Below are 16,071 nucleotides of genomic sequence, written 5' to 3'. Positions count from 1 at the left end.
TACTGGCAAAGCTGCCAAGCTTCTAAAGTGAAAGAGATTTGGAAGGAGGAGTCTGAGTGCTTCTGAAGCTGTTCTCTCTCTCTCTGTCATGGACTTAGTCATGCACCCATAAATCCAAGAGGAGTAAATATTTACAATGCAACTTCATTCAAAACGTAGCCTGATTATTTCCAGTATGTTTATGTGCATAAGTCTTACCTTGAATATTTTATTAAGAGTTTTATTCTGAAAATATAGTCCCTTTCAACACATGTGCACTATGCCCTGATAATATTATTAGTTTATGAGGATTGTGTGGGGTTGCAGATTTAATCAGCGGGACAGAAAATGACAGAAAGACACGAAGGAAAACCAAGAAAGAGGAAGTCATGAAGAAGACGCTGTCGGCCGTACAGCTGTACGTGTTCGTGGTCCTTCTGTGGTAGAAAGAGATACCGCATGAGAAATGGAAGGCAGAAACAGAGAAGCGTCTGTATAAGGCTGTTAGTTTGTTCATATCATTGTTTGCTGTCAGCTTTAGGCATCAGCGTGTGACCAAAGTGCCACCGTCTGAAATCCACTTTACCAAGCAGGCAGCTGACTTTTGTCGGTACAGACGTTAACAAAGAGATTTTTCTTCAGCCGGGCCCGTGTGACATGCAGTATGACCTTAACCCGTGCTGGGGTCTATTATCCCGACCGGTCTGTTAGGACAGCACTTCATTTACTTAAGCTCATGTCTCAAGTTTCTATATGTTGGATAGGTGCTTTCTGCCAGCCAATCAGAAATGACTACGTTCTATTACCATTGCTGAAGTTAAGTAAATATCAGTATTGTTGATAAAATGTGAGAAGGCCTTAGTGAACATTTTCAAATGATATCACAAAGTAAACTCAGCTCACCTTTACCCAGAGGTCAGCATTAAGACTTTCATATAGAAAATACTTTGATTTTAATGTCAAATATACAAAGCAGCTAAAAATGAAGCAGATTAGATCATCAAACTTCACTGACCGTAGAAACGGTAGGTCGTTTGTCAGAAATAAACTCAAGCTTAACTCAGAGTCTACTTACTAGCTTTCATCCACATCTCATGGTCCTGATCAGAGGATGTCTGGAGTTTGGCCTCTAAAAAGCTTCTTTTGCTTTTTCAGTGCAGCACATTAAAGATTTCATCTCTCCATCACTTCAGCTATTTTAAACTTGTGAGCAGACCTGAGCGCCTGTGCTGCACGTTCAGATACAACATCTGAAAAAATAATGGCAGAAAGACTCTACGTATATTTTTCTGTTTCTCGGTCAAATTAACATGAGAACAGACACATCTGCAGAGCCGCTTCAACATCTCACGCATTTCTAAAAATAACTGAATAGGATTTGTGCTGGTGACTCTGGAGCGAACAATATTGAGGCCTCAGCTGCCTCTACTAGTTTGTATTGATGCTCACTGTATGTTGGCAGCACATGACGTGTCATTGAGAGCACGGATATACATACAAGCCTGCTGCCCGGGGCAGTCAGTAAGAGAGGGATGCAGCAGAAATGAAAGCCGATCATTTCAGAGAGAAGAGTCATCACTCGTCACGGTCTGTTCAGTCTGTCATTTCCCACTCCGCTGTTCGTTTGGACAGGAGCTGGTTCCCGGAAGCAGCATCGCTCCCGTCAGGAACAGGAAACCTCCTCGTCCACAATCGGAGCTCAAGTGTGACACAGTGTCAGTGTTCTTCGTGATATCTGCTGTCTAAACAGAACAATCTAATCGGAACATCATGACCACTGGTGAATCCTCCCTGTCCACTCAGCCACAGCTTCAGCAGCCATAAACTCCTCTCTGATGACGGATGGACAGACAGGAAGTGGATGTACAGGACAGACCGACAAATTATGACGACGATCTTTCTGATGCGTGTAGATGATGTAGATATAGAGTATAGATGAGTACATGTAGAGTGTAGATATAAATATATAGGTTATCGTTGAGTTTGGCTCTCTTCTGTCCTGCTCTAGCTCTTCAGTCACGTTACGTGAGGCTCTTGAGTTGTTTCTTTATGACAGCAGAGAGGACAACAGACACATCATCTCTGTCACTGACAGCAGTGGTGCAGACAACTAATGTCTTCTTATCAAAAAGCATTAAAAGATCATTTCAGCACACTGTCAAAAGCCTGGCCGTGGCCTCAGAGCTGCGTCCGTCCTTCTCTATTCAAAGACTGGTCATGTCAGCGGCGACCCTCGTCTACACCGCCAGCCCTCTGCCTCGCTCGCTCATTTTCAGGCCCTTTCATGATGCACTTTAAAGGACACAGTCGCCAAATGAAAGCCTTGACCGTGTCCTTTAGATGTGACGCCTGCCACATTTAACACTTTTAACACTGTTGGTGTCACTATTGCGCTCACTGTAAGCAGCTCTGTAGCACTAAGTCGTGCACCCTCGACTTAGCTTTGACCTCCTGGATTTGAAACATTTTAGAACCGTTTCTAAATGTCATCAGAGCCTTTGGAGAACGCAGCTCCCCCCTCGGATCTCAAAACTGAAAAACACTATATTTTAGTATTATTTTATTTCCAACATATGATTATTTCATTGTTTGTAGTATTTGAACTCTGGTTTTGAACCTGGGGTCTTTCTGTGTGGAGTTTGCATGTTTTCTCCGGGTGCTCCGGGTTCCCCCCACAGTCCAAACACATGCAGGTTAACTGGGGACCCGTGAATCTAACATTTCCGGTGTCATGGAACATTTTGAAATATCAATATCATTAGATATAAAGAAGGATGAATAGAAAGTACGAATTCAAGACAAATGAAGGAAGGTGATAATAAAAGTCTCGCAAAGCTGAAACAGCATTCTAACCCTTCATTTAAAGACTTTCTTTGACTGTGTCAGTGTCATGTTCTCCCCGTGCTCTCATCTCTTTGGTTCTCCGGCTTCCTCCCACAGTCCAAAGACATTGCTGACTCTAAATTGCCCATAGGTGTGATTGTGAACGGTTGTCTGTCTCTGTGTCGGCCCTGTGATTGGCTGATCGGTCCAGGGTGACCCCGCCTCTCGCCCAAAGTCAGCTGGGATTGGCTGCAGCTCCCCCGCGACCCTGAAGGATAAGCGGTATAGACGATGGTCGGACGGTTCCAAAGCAGCTTATTTACTGAAAACTCTTTGGGGGTTTTGGCCGTTCTGCAAATATTTGCTCACTAAATATATTGGTCTCTCCCTTGGGGGGGGGGGCAGGTTGGGCATGGAGCACGACGGCCAAGGCAACCGATGCGGCGATGAGACGGCTATGGGGAGCGTGATGGCTCCTCTGGTGCAGGCGGCCTTCCACCGATACCACTGGTCCATGTGCAGCGGACAGGAGCTGAAGAGATACATCCAGTGAGTCCATGTTTGTGGGAACGCTTCACTGTTTTAGCACACTGAAAGGACTGAGGACATGAAACCACCTCTCATCTCTTCTTATTTCAGTGCTGGACAATATTTTGACGTTTTTAATTTGGATCTGCATAAAAAAGCTCTTCTGGGAATATGAGAACATTGTAAAAGGATAAATTCTATATACTCATAACCGCTGACTCATCGTGTGGCTTCAGCCATTTTACATAAAATGCCAACATAATTTGCAGGACCGATTCCACCATGTGTGTAACTGGCATCACAATTGTGTTCAAGAGTTTTGGCACTTTCTATCTGATGAAGCTCACCTGGAAGGATTTGGCAACCAGCCGTGTTAAACCAGGATGGTTTTTCTGGCTCTTCCATGTATAGAATCTGTCGAAGATTTGGGGAAATGTGTAGATGGAGATAAGAGAAAATGAATTAAGCCCAAGGTCAAACTGGCCACACACACTTTCCAAACTTTTTCTTTGACTGAAATCTGTGCGTTCTGAAGACACCCTGCTCCCTGTGAGACAAACACATGCCGGGGCTGATGGGATGGTCCTCACCACAGTTTATCACAGTGCGAAGAGAGAGGACACTGACCTATGAGGAAATGTACGTCATGAACTTGCAGCTGCAGCTGGATGCACATCTGAAACATGTTCCTCTAACTCATACATGTAAACACTAACAGGGTCCGCGTGAGCCTCAGCGTAAGCATCCACGGCTCATAGACACGGAGCTGTACAGAAATGGATTGCTGATGGGGAGTCCAGTGGAGCGTGGACATTAAACCATTGGCAATGTGCAATCAATGACCACACAGTGTAGTTTTTAGAGCAGCTCCAGGCTGTTCTCTCTTGAGTGGATCCATTGCAGAGTAAACATGAGCACTATGGTTTGAGAGGGGAAGAAGGCTCGTCGAGGCAGCCGCTGCGGTGAAGTTTGATGTTTAAAATCATTTTACACTAACAAAAGGCTCGTATGAGGGTTTATCTCTGCCCCCGGCCTGGAAAAGAGCAGCCAGGCTGCAGCTGAGCCGCTTTTCACCACCTGACCACATGAAGCCAGAACAAGCTGGAACAGGATGTGTCTCAAAGCTCTGTGCAGCATCCATTTAGAAATTCACAGGTATCACAGTGGTGCACGTTTAACCAAGCGAGCAGCCAGGAGCTGCAGGACGGCAGGACGGCAGGACGGCAGGACGGCAGAGCAGCCGACAGCAGGATGATTGGTGGCATTTAGAGCTGAAAGGAAATGTTGAATCCAGGCTGCTTTCTTTTGGTTTGTTGGTGTGTGATGTGACCCGAGAACCTTAGAACATACTTTAACACATCATTTCAACAAGTTGCATTATTACCTATTGGTACCTGTGAGCACCAGGCGGAGGACGCTGGAGACGTTTCTGTCCGGTGATTACAGACAGACGGAACAAGCTTCTCCTCCTTCTCCTGGTTTTCTCTCTTATATGACTGCTTTCTCCTGGAAGTGGCTTCGTCACTCACTTCCACTGCTCCGCTGTTTTTTCCATCCATTTCAAATTGTCAGGTTAGGATTCAGTACTGAGTCTGTGTTCAGTGACTGACACCAGTGTCACCTCTTCTTCACCTCTTCTTCACCTCTTCTTCACCTCTTCTTCACCTCTTCTTCACCTCTTCATCACCTCTTCTTCACCTCTTCTTCACCTCTTCATCACCTCTTCTTCACCTCTTCTTCACCTCTTCATCACCTCTTCATCACCTCTTCTTCACCTCTTCTTCACCTCTTCTTCACCTCTTCTTCACCTCTTCATCACCTCTTCTTCACCTCTTCTTCACCTCTTCATCACCTCTTCCTCACCTCTTCTTCACCTCTTCATCACCTCTTCATCACCTCTTCTTCACCTCTTCTTCACCTCTTCATCACCTCTTCTTCACCTCTTCTTCACCTCTTCATCACCTCTTCTTCACCTCTTCTTCACCTCTTCATCACCTCTTCCTCACCTCTTCCTCACCTCTTCATCACCTCTTCTTCACCTCTTCTTCACCTCTTCTTCACCTCTTCATCACCTCTTCATCACCTCTTCTTCACCTCTTCATCACCTCTTCTTCACCTCTTCTTCACCTCTTCTTCACCTCTTCCTCACCTCTTCATCACCTCTTCTTCACCTCTTCCTCACCTCTTCTTCACCTCTTCTTCACCTCTTCTTCACTTCTTCCTCACCTCTTCATCACCTCTTCTTCACCTCTTCCTCACCTCTTCTTCACTTCTTCCTCACCTCTTCTTCACCTCTTCTTCACCTCTTCCTCACCTCTTCTTCACCTCTTCATCACCTCTTCTTCACATCTTCTTCACCTCTTCCTCACCTCTTCTTCACCTCTTCTTCACCTCTTCATCACCTCTTCTTCACCTCTTCATCACCTCTTCATCACCTCTTCTTCACCTCTTCCTCACCTCTTCCTCACCTCTTCATCACCTCTTCTTCACCTCTTCCTCACCTCTTCTTCACCTCTTCTTCACCTCTTCATCACCTCTTCTTCACCTCTTCCTCACCTCTTCTTCACCTCTTCCTCACCTCTTCTTCACCTCTTCTGCACCTCTTCATCACCTCTTCTTCACCTCTTCCTCACCTCTTCTTCACCTCTTCATCACCTCTTCTTCACCTCTTCCTCACCTCTTCTTCACCTCTTCATCACCTCTTCCTCACCTCTTCTTCACCTCTTCCTCACCTCTTCTTCACCTCTTCATCACCTCTTCATCACCTCTTCTTCACCTCTTCCTCACCTCTTCTTCACCTCTTCCTCACCTCTTCATCACCTCTTCTTCACCTCTTCCTCACCTCTTCTTCACCTCTTCATCACCTCTTCATCACCTCTTCTTCACCTCTTCCTCACCTCTTCTTCACCTCTTCATCACCTCTTCCTCACCTCTTCTTCACCTCTTCCTCACCTCTTCTTCACCTCTTCATCACCTGTTCTTCACCTCTTCATCACCTCTTCTTCACCTCTTCTTCACCTCTTCCTCACCTCTTCATCACCTCTTCTTCACCTCTTCATCACCTCTTCATCACCTCTTCTTCACCTCTTCCTCACCTCTTCTTCACCTCTTCATCACCTCTTCTTCACCTCTTCCTCACCTCTTCTTCACCTCTTCATCACCTCTTCATCACCTCTTCTTCACCTCTTCCTCACCTCTTCTTCACCTCTTCATCACCTCTTCCTCACCTCTTCTTCACCTCTTCCTCACCTCTTCTTCACCTCTTCTTCACCTCTTCATCACCTCTTCTTCACCTCTTCCTCACCTCTTCTTCACCTCTTCTTCACCTCTTCATCACCTCTTCATCACCTCTTCTTCACCTCTTCATCACCTCTTCATCACCTCTTCTTCACCTCTTCCTCACCTCTTCTTCACCTCTTCATCACCTCTTCTTCACCTCTTCCTCACCTCTTCTTCACCTCTTCATCACCTCTTCTTCACCTCTTCTTCACCTCTTCCTCACCTCTTCTTCACCTCTTCATCACCTCTTCCTCACCTCTTCTTCACCTCTTCCTCACCTCTTCCTCACCTCCTGGCAGCACGTATGACTGTCTCCTGGATGACCCCTTCAAACACGACTGGCCGCAACTTCCTGAACTTCCTGGCATCAACTACTCGATGGATGAGCAGTGTCGCTTTGACTTCGGAGTGGGCTACAAGATCTGCACTTCAGTGAGTACACCCCCCAGGCTCAGTGTGTGCCCCGTCCTACACGACAGCGTTCATACAAACTTCATCCTCTCGCTTGTGCGTTTGGGTTGTCCATCTATCCGTCTGTCCCTCTTTTGTAAATACAATATCTCAGTTCATCCTTCTGTCCAGGTGGAACTGATGACATTTTGATGGTCAAAGGTCTCTGTGACCTCACAATAAGAAGATAACACATAAGAATTCTCTCTCTAATTATGACAACACTTCACAGAAATGTCTCATAGGATGAAATGATGAAGTTTCATCATTTCATGTTCAAAAGGTTTTTCTATCCAAAAGGTCAAAGGTCGACTTCTCTGTGACATCATATGATGTCCCACAGAAGCACTTTTCTGGCCACTATTGTTGTTAGAATGAAAGCCTGAGTCTTTTCACAGTGTGGATGGAGAAAATCGGAACTCATTGACATACTGGTGGGAGGGTGAATGTATTACTGTCTCATGTTTCAGAGACTGATCCTGATTATGATCTTAATCTGTGAAGAAACCAGAAACAACTGGTATGAAAAGGGGAGTAGAAGTATAACAGTCCCAAAATGGAGACTCTCAGCTCTGCACTGAAACACAGCACGACAGTATATGAAGTTTGTGAGCTGGAGTTGGGCTGAAACAGCTTCCTACTGATGTCGGTAAACTGCTGTATGGACGTCTGCTGGATCTACTCTGAGTCATGTTTACTCTGTATAGATCCACCTGGAACCATCTAATGATGAGAAGGACACATTTTACCAACACAGACACAAGTGTATTGATTCAGGGCGTCTGATTGATTCAAAACTCAGCCTGTTGGCATGTTGAGCACAGACTGACTCAGCAGCCAAGTTACTCTGTACAAACCTGGAGACATGGTCAGCGTTCACTAACATGTGAACACGGTCAATTCACTGCTAGCACCTCAAATGACCAAATAAGAAATGATTCCCGCAGTCTCCAAGATCAGTGTTTGTCCCCCGGCCTCAGGTGAGGACCAGGAATGAGTCATTCACTGGCAAATGGATCTGACTTTTCTGTTCCAAAGCACTGGTCACATCAGCAGCGGGTCAGCGTTTAGGCCTCAGAGCATGAAGGAACTGACTGACTGACTGACTGACTGACTGACTGACTGACTACTGACTGACTGACTGACTGACTGACTGACTGACTGACTGACTGACTGACTGACTACTGGCTGCTGGCTGACTGACTGACTGACTGACTGACTACTGGCTGCTGGCTGACTGACTGACTGACTGACTGACTACTGACTACTGACTGACTGACTGACTACTGGCTGCTGGCTGACTGACTGACTGACTGACTGACTGACTACTGACTGCTGGCTGACTGACTGACTGACTGACTGACTACTGGCTGCTGGCTGACTGACTGACTGACTGACTGACTACTGACTACTGACTACTGACTACTGACTGCTGACTGACTGACTGACTGACTGACTGACTGACTACTTACTGACTGACTACTGACTGCTGACTGACTGACTGCTGGCTGACTGCTGACTGACTGACTGACTGACTGACTGCTGTCTGACTGACTGACTGACTGACTGACTGACTACTGACTGACTGACTGACTGCTGTCTGACTGACTGACTGACTGACTGACTGACTGACTGACTGACTGCTGGCTGACTGCTGACTGACTGACTGACTGACTGACTGCTGACTGCTGACTGACTGACTGACTGACTGACTGACTGACTACTGACTGACTGACTGACTGCTGTCTGACTGACTGACTGACTGACTGACTGACTGACTGACTGACTGACTGACTGACTGCTGTCTGACTGACTGACTGACTGACTGCTGTCTGACTGACTGACTGCTGACTGACTGCTTGCTGACTGCTGCTCTGTTAGATCTGGAGGACTGTGGCTGTGGGATCCATCACTCTGCGGTTCCCACGTCACGCGTCTTCTCTGTGTTTCAGTTCCGAACATTCGACCCATGTAAGCAGCTGTGGTGCAGTCACCCGGACAACCCGTACTTCTGCAAAACCAAGAAGGGGCCCCCTCTGGACGGGACGGAGTGCGCTCCTGGAAAAGTATGTGGACACTTCAAAAGTACTTGGACACGGAGGTTTTTTAATTAGAAGTGACACATTACTCATCACAGGTAAGTCAGCATCAGCATTTCATGGCTATGTGATCACCAGTTCGGGCTCCAGTCTTCACCGGTGTTCTTCTACGTCTAACTGGGAAAAGCCTGTCTGTATATTACTTTAGAATGTAAAATTTAAAATTCCCTCAAGTGCAACTAAAGCAGCCCAAACCTTAAACCAGCCTCAGACCAAAAGAAAGGAGGCTTTTTTTTTGCTGGCTTACTTTTGCCCTCTGCTCCACCCTGTCTTCCTCTGCAGTGGTGCTACAAAGGTCACTGCATGTGGAAAAACCCTAATCAGGTCAAGCAAGATGGCGCCTGGGGCTCCTGGAGCAAATATGGCTCTTGCTCGCGCTCGTGTGGAACTGGAGTTCGCTTCCGAACGCGGCAGTGCAACAACCCAGCGTAAGTGGCAAAAGCAACAGTAACATGATTAGACTCTGCGAAGCATCGTCAGTGATTGGATAAGCTGAAGGTAGAAGTAATGGATAAGCTGAAGGTAGAAGTAATGGATAAGCTGAAGGTAGAAGTAATGTAGGATACCGGTTCCAGTTGGCAGTTGTAATTGGATCATTTTGCTTTTTAGATGTGTTGTGAGTGACCTTGAGTGATTCCTGCCTAATACTGAGTCAGGGACTCATAGTATGGGTTTTAATTAGGCCGTCCTCACCAGACTAAGGAAAACATCGGCCGCTTGTTTGAATGTCTAGAATGACCCCCTCAATGCTTCCCAACCTTAAGGGACGACTGCCGTGTCTTCAAGCCTGTGCTCTATTTGTACATATTTTGGTATCTGAAGTTTTGGAATTTGAATTGTCACGTCTTCAAAACCCAAGGTGACCGAGCGTTATTCATTACACATTAAAATCACGAGGGCTGAAATGAATAATGTAAACACCTCACAGCAATAGGCTGTGTAGTAATGAATGTCCCCATATAGTAGGAGGGTATTAGTAATGCGTGGTGGAGATAATGGTGACAAACAGAACTGCTGAGTTTTTTAAAGCTCTTGGCTCCAAACAGGCTTTTGCCCAAAAGTGCAGGTGTGATGTTAAAAATAACCCCAGTCTTTCACATGAGCTTCCCATCAATATGCAAGCCTGTGTGTTCACAGTCTTTGTTTCAAGTCATCTCTGGTGTCTGATTAGCTCCTCTGGTGTTCGTCTTCCCACAGGCCCTCCAACGGTGGCCAGGACTGCCCAGGAGTGAACTACGAGTATCAGCTGTGCAACACTGACGACTGCCCCAAGCACTTTGAAGACTTCCGAGCCCAGCAGTGCCAGCTCCGCAACTCCCACTTTGAGTTTCAAAATGCCAAACACCACTGGCTGCCCTACGAACATCCTGACGGTAAGCCAGAAAAATGTCAACATTGGTTAGTTCCAGCATGCAGCTAGTGTGTTTTCTGAAGCTGAAAGGGACAATGGAAGTCGATGAATGGATGTGGACTGGCACAGCTGGGGCTGAAGGAAGGATCATGTTCCCAACAGCTTCAGACAAACTGACCACACACTTCAGTACAAAGAAAACAGTTTCAAGTGTGTTTAGTGTCTGGTTCTGACTTTTTATGTTCTCTCCCTGTGTTTGGTCTCCCATCTCTGTGCCAGCATTAAAACCATCCAAGCTCAAAATGTGCCCTTTCTGTAAAGGTAATGGATACGCACCCTGTGTCCTATTTCAGTCTCTGCCCTTTATCAGACCCTGCTTTCATTTGGTCGAGTACGGGCATTCGATTGGTGTTCATCCTTTTGTGAGGTTTGATTTGAGCTTTTGACTACAAACAAAACAAGACCAGACCAAATAGTAGAGTAGAGTCTAGTAGCAGGCTTCACTCCATGAAACTGCCACTGACTTCCCCTGATCGGTCAGGGTTTTAAAAGGCAGTCTTGTAGAACAGAAGTTGGTAAAGTGGGAACTCACTGATGTAAGATCAGCAGGTTCAAAACATGCACAGCATTACACCTGGAAAGGAAAAAGATTTCAGAATATCTAGACTTCAGTTTAAAAAGAAATCTGCTGTATTTTCTGGATGTGATGTCTTGTTCTCTTTGCCCCCCTGTTCTCGCCACACTCCATTGTGTGTTGTGGCTGTTTTAAAGGTGCACACGAGCCAGCTGAGGGGGCTAAACCTGAAATTGTTCACCACACTCTAGTTTCTACTAAACCCAACTCTAGTGCCTAATCGCTGTGTTAAGGTAACATAAATGAAAATGGCAGAAGCATTGTTTGGTGTGTAGGTGGGTGTTTATTTCAGCCTGGTTATTGTGTCCCTGCAGCGACAGCAGGACAGCAGAGAATTTAAGGTCACTCTAGCTGCCAAATAAAAAGATGCATGGGTTTAATCTGACGTCTGTAGGTGCAAACTTACTGTGTTCTTTCTATTATGTGACTCAGGGTCTTTTGATGTCACGGGAGATAAGTTTGGAAATGATGTAAAAACATTAATAATCTATGAAACAGGAAAAAAATATTTCATTATATTCTTTTTTTCCAAGTTGGAGTTTCCACCTAATAACCCCATGATAATAAAGGAAAGAATCTGCTGTCTTGTAGCCAACAAGAGATGCCACTTGTACTGCCAGTCAAAGGAGACGGGGGACGTGGCGTACATGAAGCAGCTAGTGCATGATGGGACGCGATGCTCCTACAAAGATGCCTACAGTATCTGCGTGCGTGGAGAATGTGTGGTAAGGACGTGTTTGAACTACAGGATGTTCTAAAAGCTGTATTAGGTTAACCATGCACGTTAGAGGCCACGTTTTGAAAGCTTCATTAAATTACACAGTGTGATGTTGTTAACTGCACAATTAGCATCACTTCAACTGTGAACGTGCTGTGACACTGTAAGATACAGAGTGCTGTTTCACACCAGAAGCTTTATAATCATGGGTCCTGTTACCACAGTGTCAGTCCATACAGAAGTACATATGTACGCAAGTATCCAAGTAACTGGAGCTGCTTTCCCACGGTGTGGTCAAGGGTTTCAGCGGTTTAGGTGAAATATGTCACAAGAATTTAGGAACTAAAAGAGAGGGGTAAATTTAAAAATCAAAGCAAATTGATAATTCGGGCGAGCCATGGCAGACACTAGATTTGGAGAAGATGAGATGCATTTTGTAGGAGCAGTAGTGAAAAAGCATGATGTGTGAAAGTTGCTCACTCACTAACTCAGAGTTATCAGTCAACAAAAGAAGAACCTGATGAACGCACACAAGTCGCTGCTGTCATGACTCCTCTGACTGAGACTCCTCTGTCTGGCTGTTTTCTCTGTCTACAGAAAGTGGGCTGCGACAGAGAGATCGGCTCTGTAAAAGTTGAGGATAAATGTGGCGTTTGTGGTGGGGACAACTCCCACTGCCGCACCGTTAAAGGAACCTTCACCCGGACACCAAAGAAAGCTGGTAAGAACACATCTGTACAGTCCGGCTCACACTCCCGTATGTTCATGGGTGTCAATTGTCATTCATGATGAATGTTTCCAATCCATGATGAGTGAATGAAGCTTTAATGTGATAGAAACATACTGCGTTATTTTACATTAGAAATGTATCATGACAGGGCCAATATGAGATTTGGTTGAAGCAAAGCTTTGTCACATGCAGCAAGCCAATATGTACATTTACATTCATTCACTTTGACACTTTTGTCCAAAGGGATGCACAAGTCTGTCTTTCCTATCTGCTGCTGCTCTGAGAACACCTCAGAGTGCATTATAGATAGATAGAAATACTTGATTGATCTTCATGTTCCATGTTCCATTGATTATCATGTTCCATCTGTCTCCTGATTTACTGAACTGATTTACACTGAAGGGATGAGGCTGGTGTTAATGTTTTAACGTCACAACCAAAACCAACGGTGCCTTCGAGGTGCCATCGGGGCTCAGAGAAAGAAGATGAGTCGAGCTTTGATACACAGATAAAACTGCTTAATTGGGTACATTCATTATTGATTTTGCTCTTAACTTTGAAAGCTTCGCTGCAGCTTTATCCTTAAACTCTGATTCGTCACAGCCAGTCGCACCCCAGAAAATACAATTAAATCCTTACTACTGAGATTATTATCCACAGATTAAGCCAAAATTTAGTTTAGGTAGTGTCACTGGTGCATCTGGGATGTTGCTGTGGCGCACCAATCACACTGGTTTGGGATAGTGATTAACCCTTCGGAGTCTAGGACACAAGCACGCAGGTGCTCAATTCAAAGACTGTTGGAAAGCGGACACTTCAAACTTTTTACAAGTGTTTGAATTTTGTCGATCGGCCTATTAAGACTAAATTTATGAAGAGCCGAAGTCGCGCACTACAGCTCTTCTACGAGTTAGAAGATGCTGAATCTGGGGAAGAAGGTTCTGATTGTGAGGAAGACTCCTTTCAGAGGATGAGGTGGATGCTGCGCGTGAAGACGAACGAGAGGAGGTGTCCGCGCAGACCCCCGCTCCTCCAAAGATCCAACTAGTTCCTGCTCGGATTTTGTGTTTCTTTTGCACTTTTACATACAGAGTGTCCATATATTATGTCAAAATAAATAAATACTTGTAGAATCACATAGGTGAGGTTGTGCTGAAAACAAAGACACAAAGAAAGGCCAGCCAAGCAGTTTTAATGGGAAACACAAAGGTCAAATGAAAAGTAGTAAAAAAGGCCGTTTTACCCCAGACTCTGAAGGGTTAAACAGCTGTTGTGCTCAGTACTCTGGGGCACCAATAAATGTTGGGGTTTGCACCATTTCTTGGGCAATTGCAGTTCCTCAGGGGTCCCAGTGAGATGAGGTGCAGCGCTGAACTGGTCTCTAGCAGAGCCCAAGGTGAAACAGAGCTGGACTCTCAGGGGTGTGAGAGAGCTCTGGGAGAAGAGCTGGACTCTCCACAGAGAGGAAGAGCAGTGGGGGAGCTCTGGTTTTATTGACCTGAGGTTGTAGGGTCATGTGTCCCACATTGGCCAACGGTGGCTGTAACGTGTTTAGCACACACACTACTCACTAAAAGTTAGGGATATTCAGCTTTCAGGTGAAGTTTCAGGATGAACCTAAAATGCATTCTAACCTTTCCAGGTGAACTTAATGTGACCTTCTCTAAACCTTTGAATGCACATGTCCAACTGTTCAGTGTCTCAGTACTTTCTGCACCAGCTGCTGTTCTCTAACAAGAAGCTTAACAGCAACATTCACAACAGGTTTGATCCATGAATCCACCAATACATTTCCTGCTTCAGTTAGAATTGGTATTTAAACAGTCCTCCTCATCCTGCTGTTCACATTCTGACATCATGAGACCAAGACGACACCTAACAGTTGATCAGCAGCACCTCAACACTGGAGGCTTCAAACAGGAAGTCCTCAGACGGAGGTGTTCACTGAGCTTAGAGGGTCACAGAGTGTCATCAGGAGGTTGGAACAGAGATACAGAGACTGGAAGAGTCACAGAAAGGAGAGGAGTGGACGTCCTTTGGCCACGTCCCAATTTATTGAGACACTGAACATGTTTTGTTGTGGTATACCTACCACTGTTGGTAGATTTTCTTTCAATAAATTGTTTAAGATGAATAAAATCACCAGTGCATGCTTCTACTTAAATGCCCTACTTTCATGATATAATATCACTGTAGCATTCACTTTTTACATTTTCCATATATTTCACCTGAAAGTCGAATATCCCTAACTTTTAGTGAGTAGTGTATGTGTGAAAGGAAAGGACTCCTGGAAAGTGAGTTCAGAGCGGGAGCCCTCTGTAGGCATGCCTCTGGTGAAGTCCAGCACAGCTGTGACCTGCAGGTGGAGAAAGCTGAAGGTTGGTGGTAGCTCTGCTAGCTTGTGTACTTGTTCCACTAGAAGGTATCCAGTGAAGAAATGTGTAACACATCTGAACTTGAAACGTTAGTAAGGATGCCTTACATATAAAGCTGTATTACAGATAATCTGGAAGTGGAGATATTCCAACCTTCTAGAAAAAAGTGCAGTGGAAGGCCACTAGAAGTTGGAATTCCTCTGTGTGAACCTGTTGTAAATCCATCGACCCAAACCTCAGTGAGAAGCAGCTCTGTTCAGAGAGTAGGAGAAGTGTCATAATGAAGAGCACAATAAACTTCATTTTCAATAATCAGCTGCTCCTCAATTGTCTCTATAAAGACACGTCAAAGCCAGTGTGGTCTGTAGTACTGTAACAGCAGCTCACACAGCTCATTGACCATGCTAGCAGATTAGCTTCAGCTAGAGGCATTTAAATTCCCACCATACGTCGCCGTTAATGTAACCTGTCGTTTCTCCGTTCCCTCCTTTAATGAGCTCACAGAACACTCCACATCAGTGCAACCAATGAAACATCTTCCAGAAAATAAAGGCTTGTGATGTTCAAGCTGTTGTGTTAGGAAATGAAACGTGCAGCACTGCTTAAAAAAGTAAAGTGGCTGGTGCTTCAAAATAGATTTTGATTAGCCGATTGGATTCAGCCCATTCTCAGCATGCCACACTTCAATATATATGTTTAGCCTTTTGCTTTTAATGATCTTTTTAGATTTTTTCTGGCTTTTGTTTGACTTCTTCTAACACCTGAAAGCTAACTCGTCAAAAAAAGTTAGATTTCTAAATGCACTAAAAGCACTCCTCCTCTTACAGAGTGCTAATTCTGATTCAGTCAGAAGCAGCATTTCATTTGAAAAGCATGATTAAGGCATCTCTCCATATCTCAGGTTTGTGTGGAGCCGCTCAGTGACAGGCAGGATACAGTAGGACGCCCAGAAACACACTGATCCTGACCTCCGCTAATGAGCTTCCCCTAATTACATGAACGACTCGCATTAGCAGGAGGCAGGAGACAGACTGCACCTGCACGCTTCAGTTCAGTAAGAAACAGCATGAAGACGTGAAGCTCAGACTCTTTTGTCCAGAGCCTG

At 45.2% G+C, this 16,071-nt stretch overlaps 1 protein-coding gene across 1 annotated transcript in view; it reads left to right on the top strand.

Annotated features, from left to right (window-relative positions):
- adamts3 (ADAM metallopeptidase with thrombospondin type 1 motif, 3) overlaps positions 1-16,071 on the top strand; it is a 116,980-nt gene that overhangs the window by 80,155 nt on the left and 20,754 nt on the right. Inside the window, exons 11-17 of the mRNA XM_070833297.1 lie at positions 3,208-3,351; positions 6,909-7,041; positions 9,012-9,125; positions 9,441-9,586; positions 10,356-10,531; positions 11,735-11,868; positions 12,459-12,582. Coding sequence (XP_070689398.1) covers positions 3,208-3,351; positions 6,909-7,041; positions 9,012-9,125; positions 9,441-9,586; positions 10,356-10,531; positions 11,735-11,868; positions 12,459-12,582 — 971 coding nt within the window. The remainder of the gene's footprint in view (positions 1-3,207; positions 3,352-6,908; positions 7,042-9,011; positions 9,126-9,440; positions 9,587-10,355; positions 10,532-11,734; positions 11,869-12,458; positions 12,583-16,071) is intronic.

Source organism: Pempheris klunzingeri, chromosome 7 (genome assembly GCF_042242105.1).
Source record: "Pempheris klunzingeri isolate RE-2024b chromosome 7, fPemKlu1.hap1, whole genome shotgun sequence".
Classification (NCBI taxonomy): domain Eukaryota; kingdom Metazoa; phylum Chordata; class Actinopteri; order Acropomatiformes; family Pempheridae; genus Pempheris; species Pempheris klunzingeri.
Note: the sequence above shows the minus strand (reverse complement) of the source record. Positions and strands in the feature narration are given on the sequence as shown.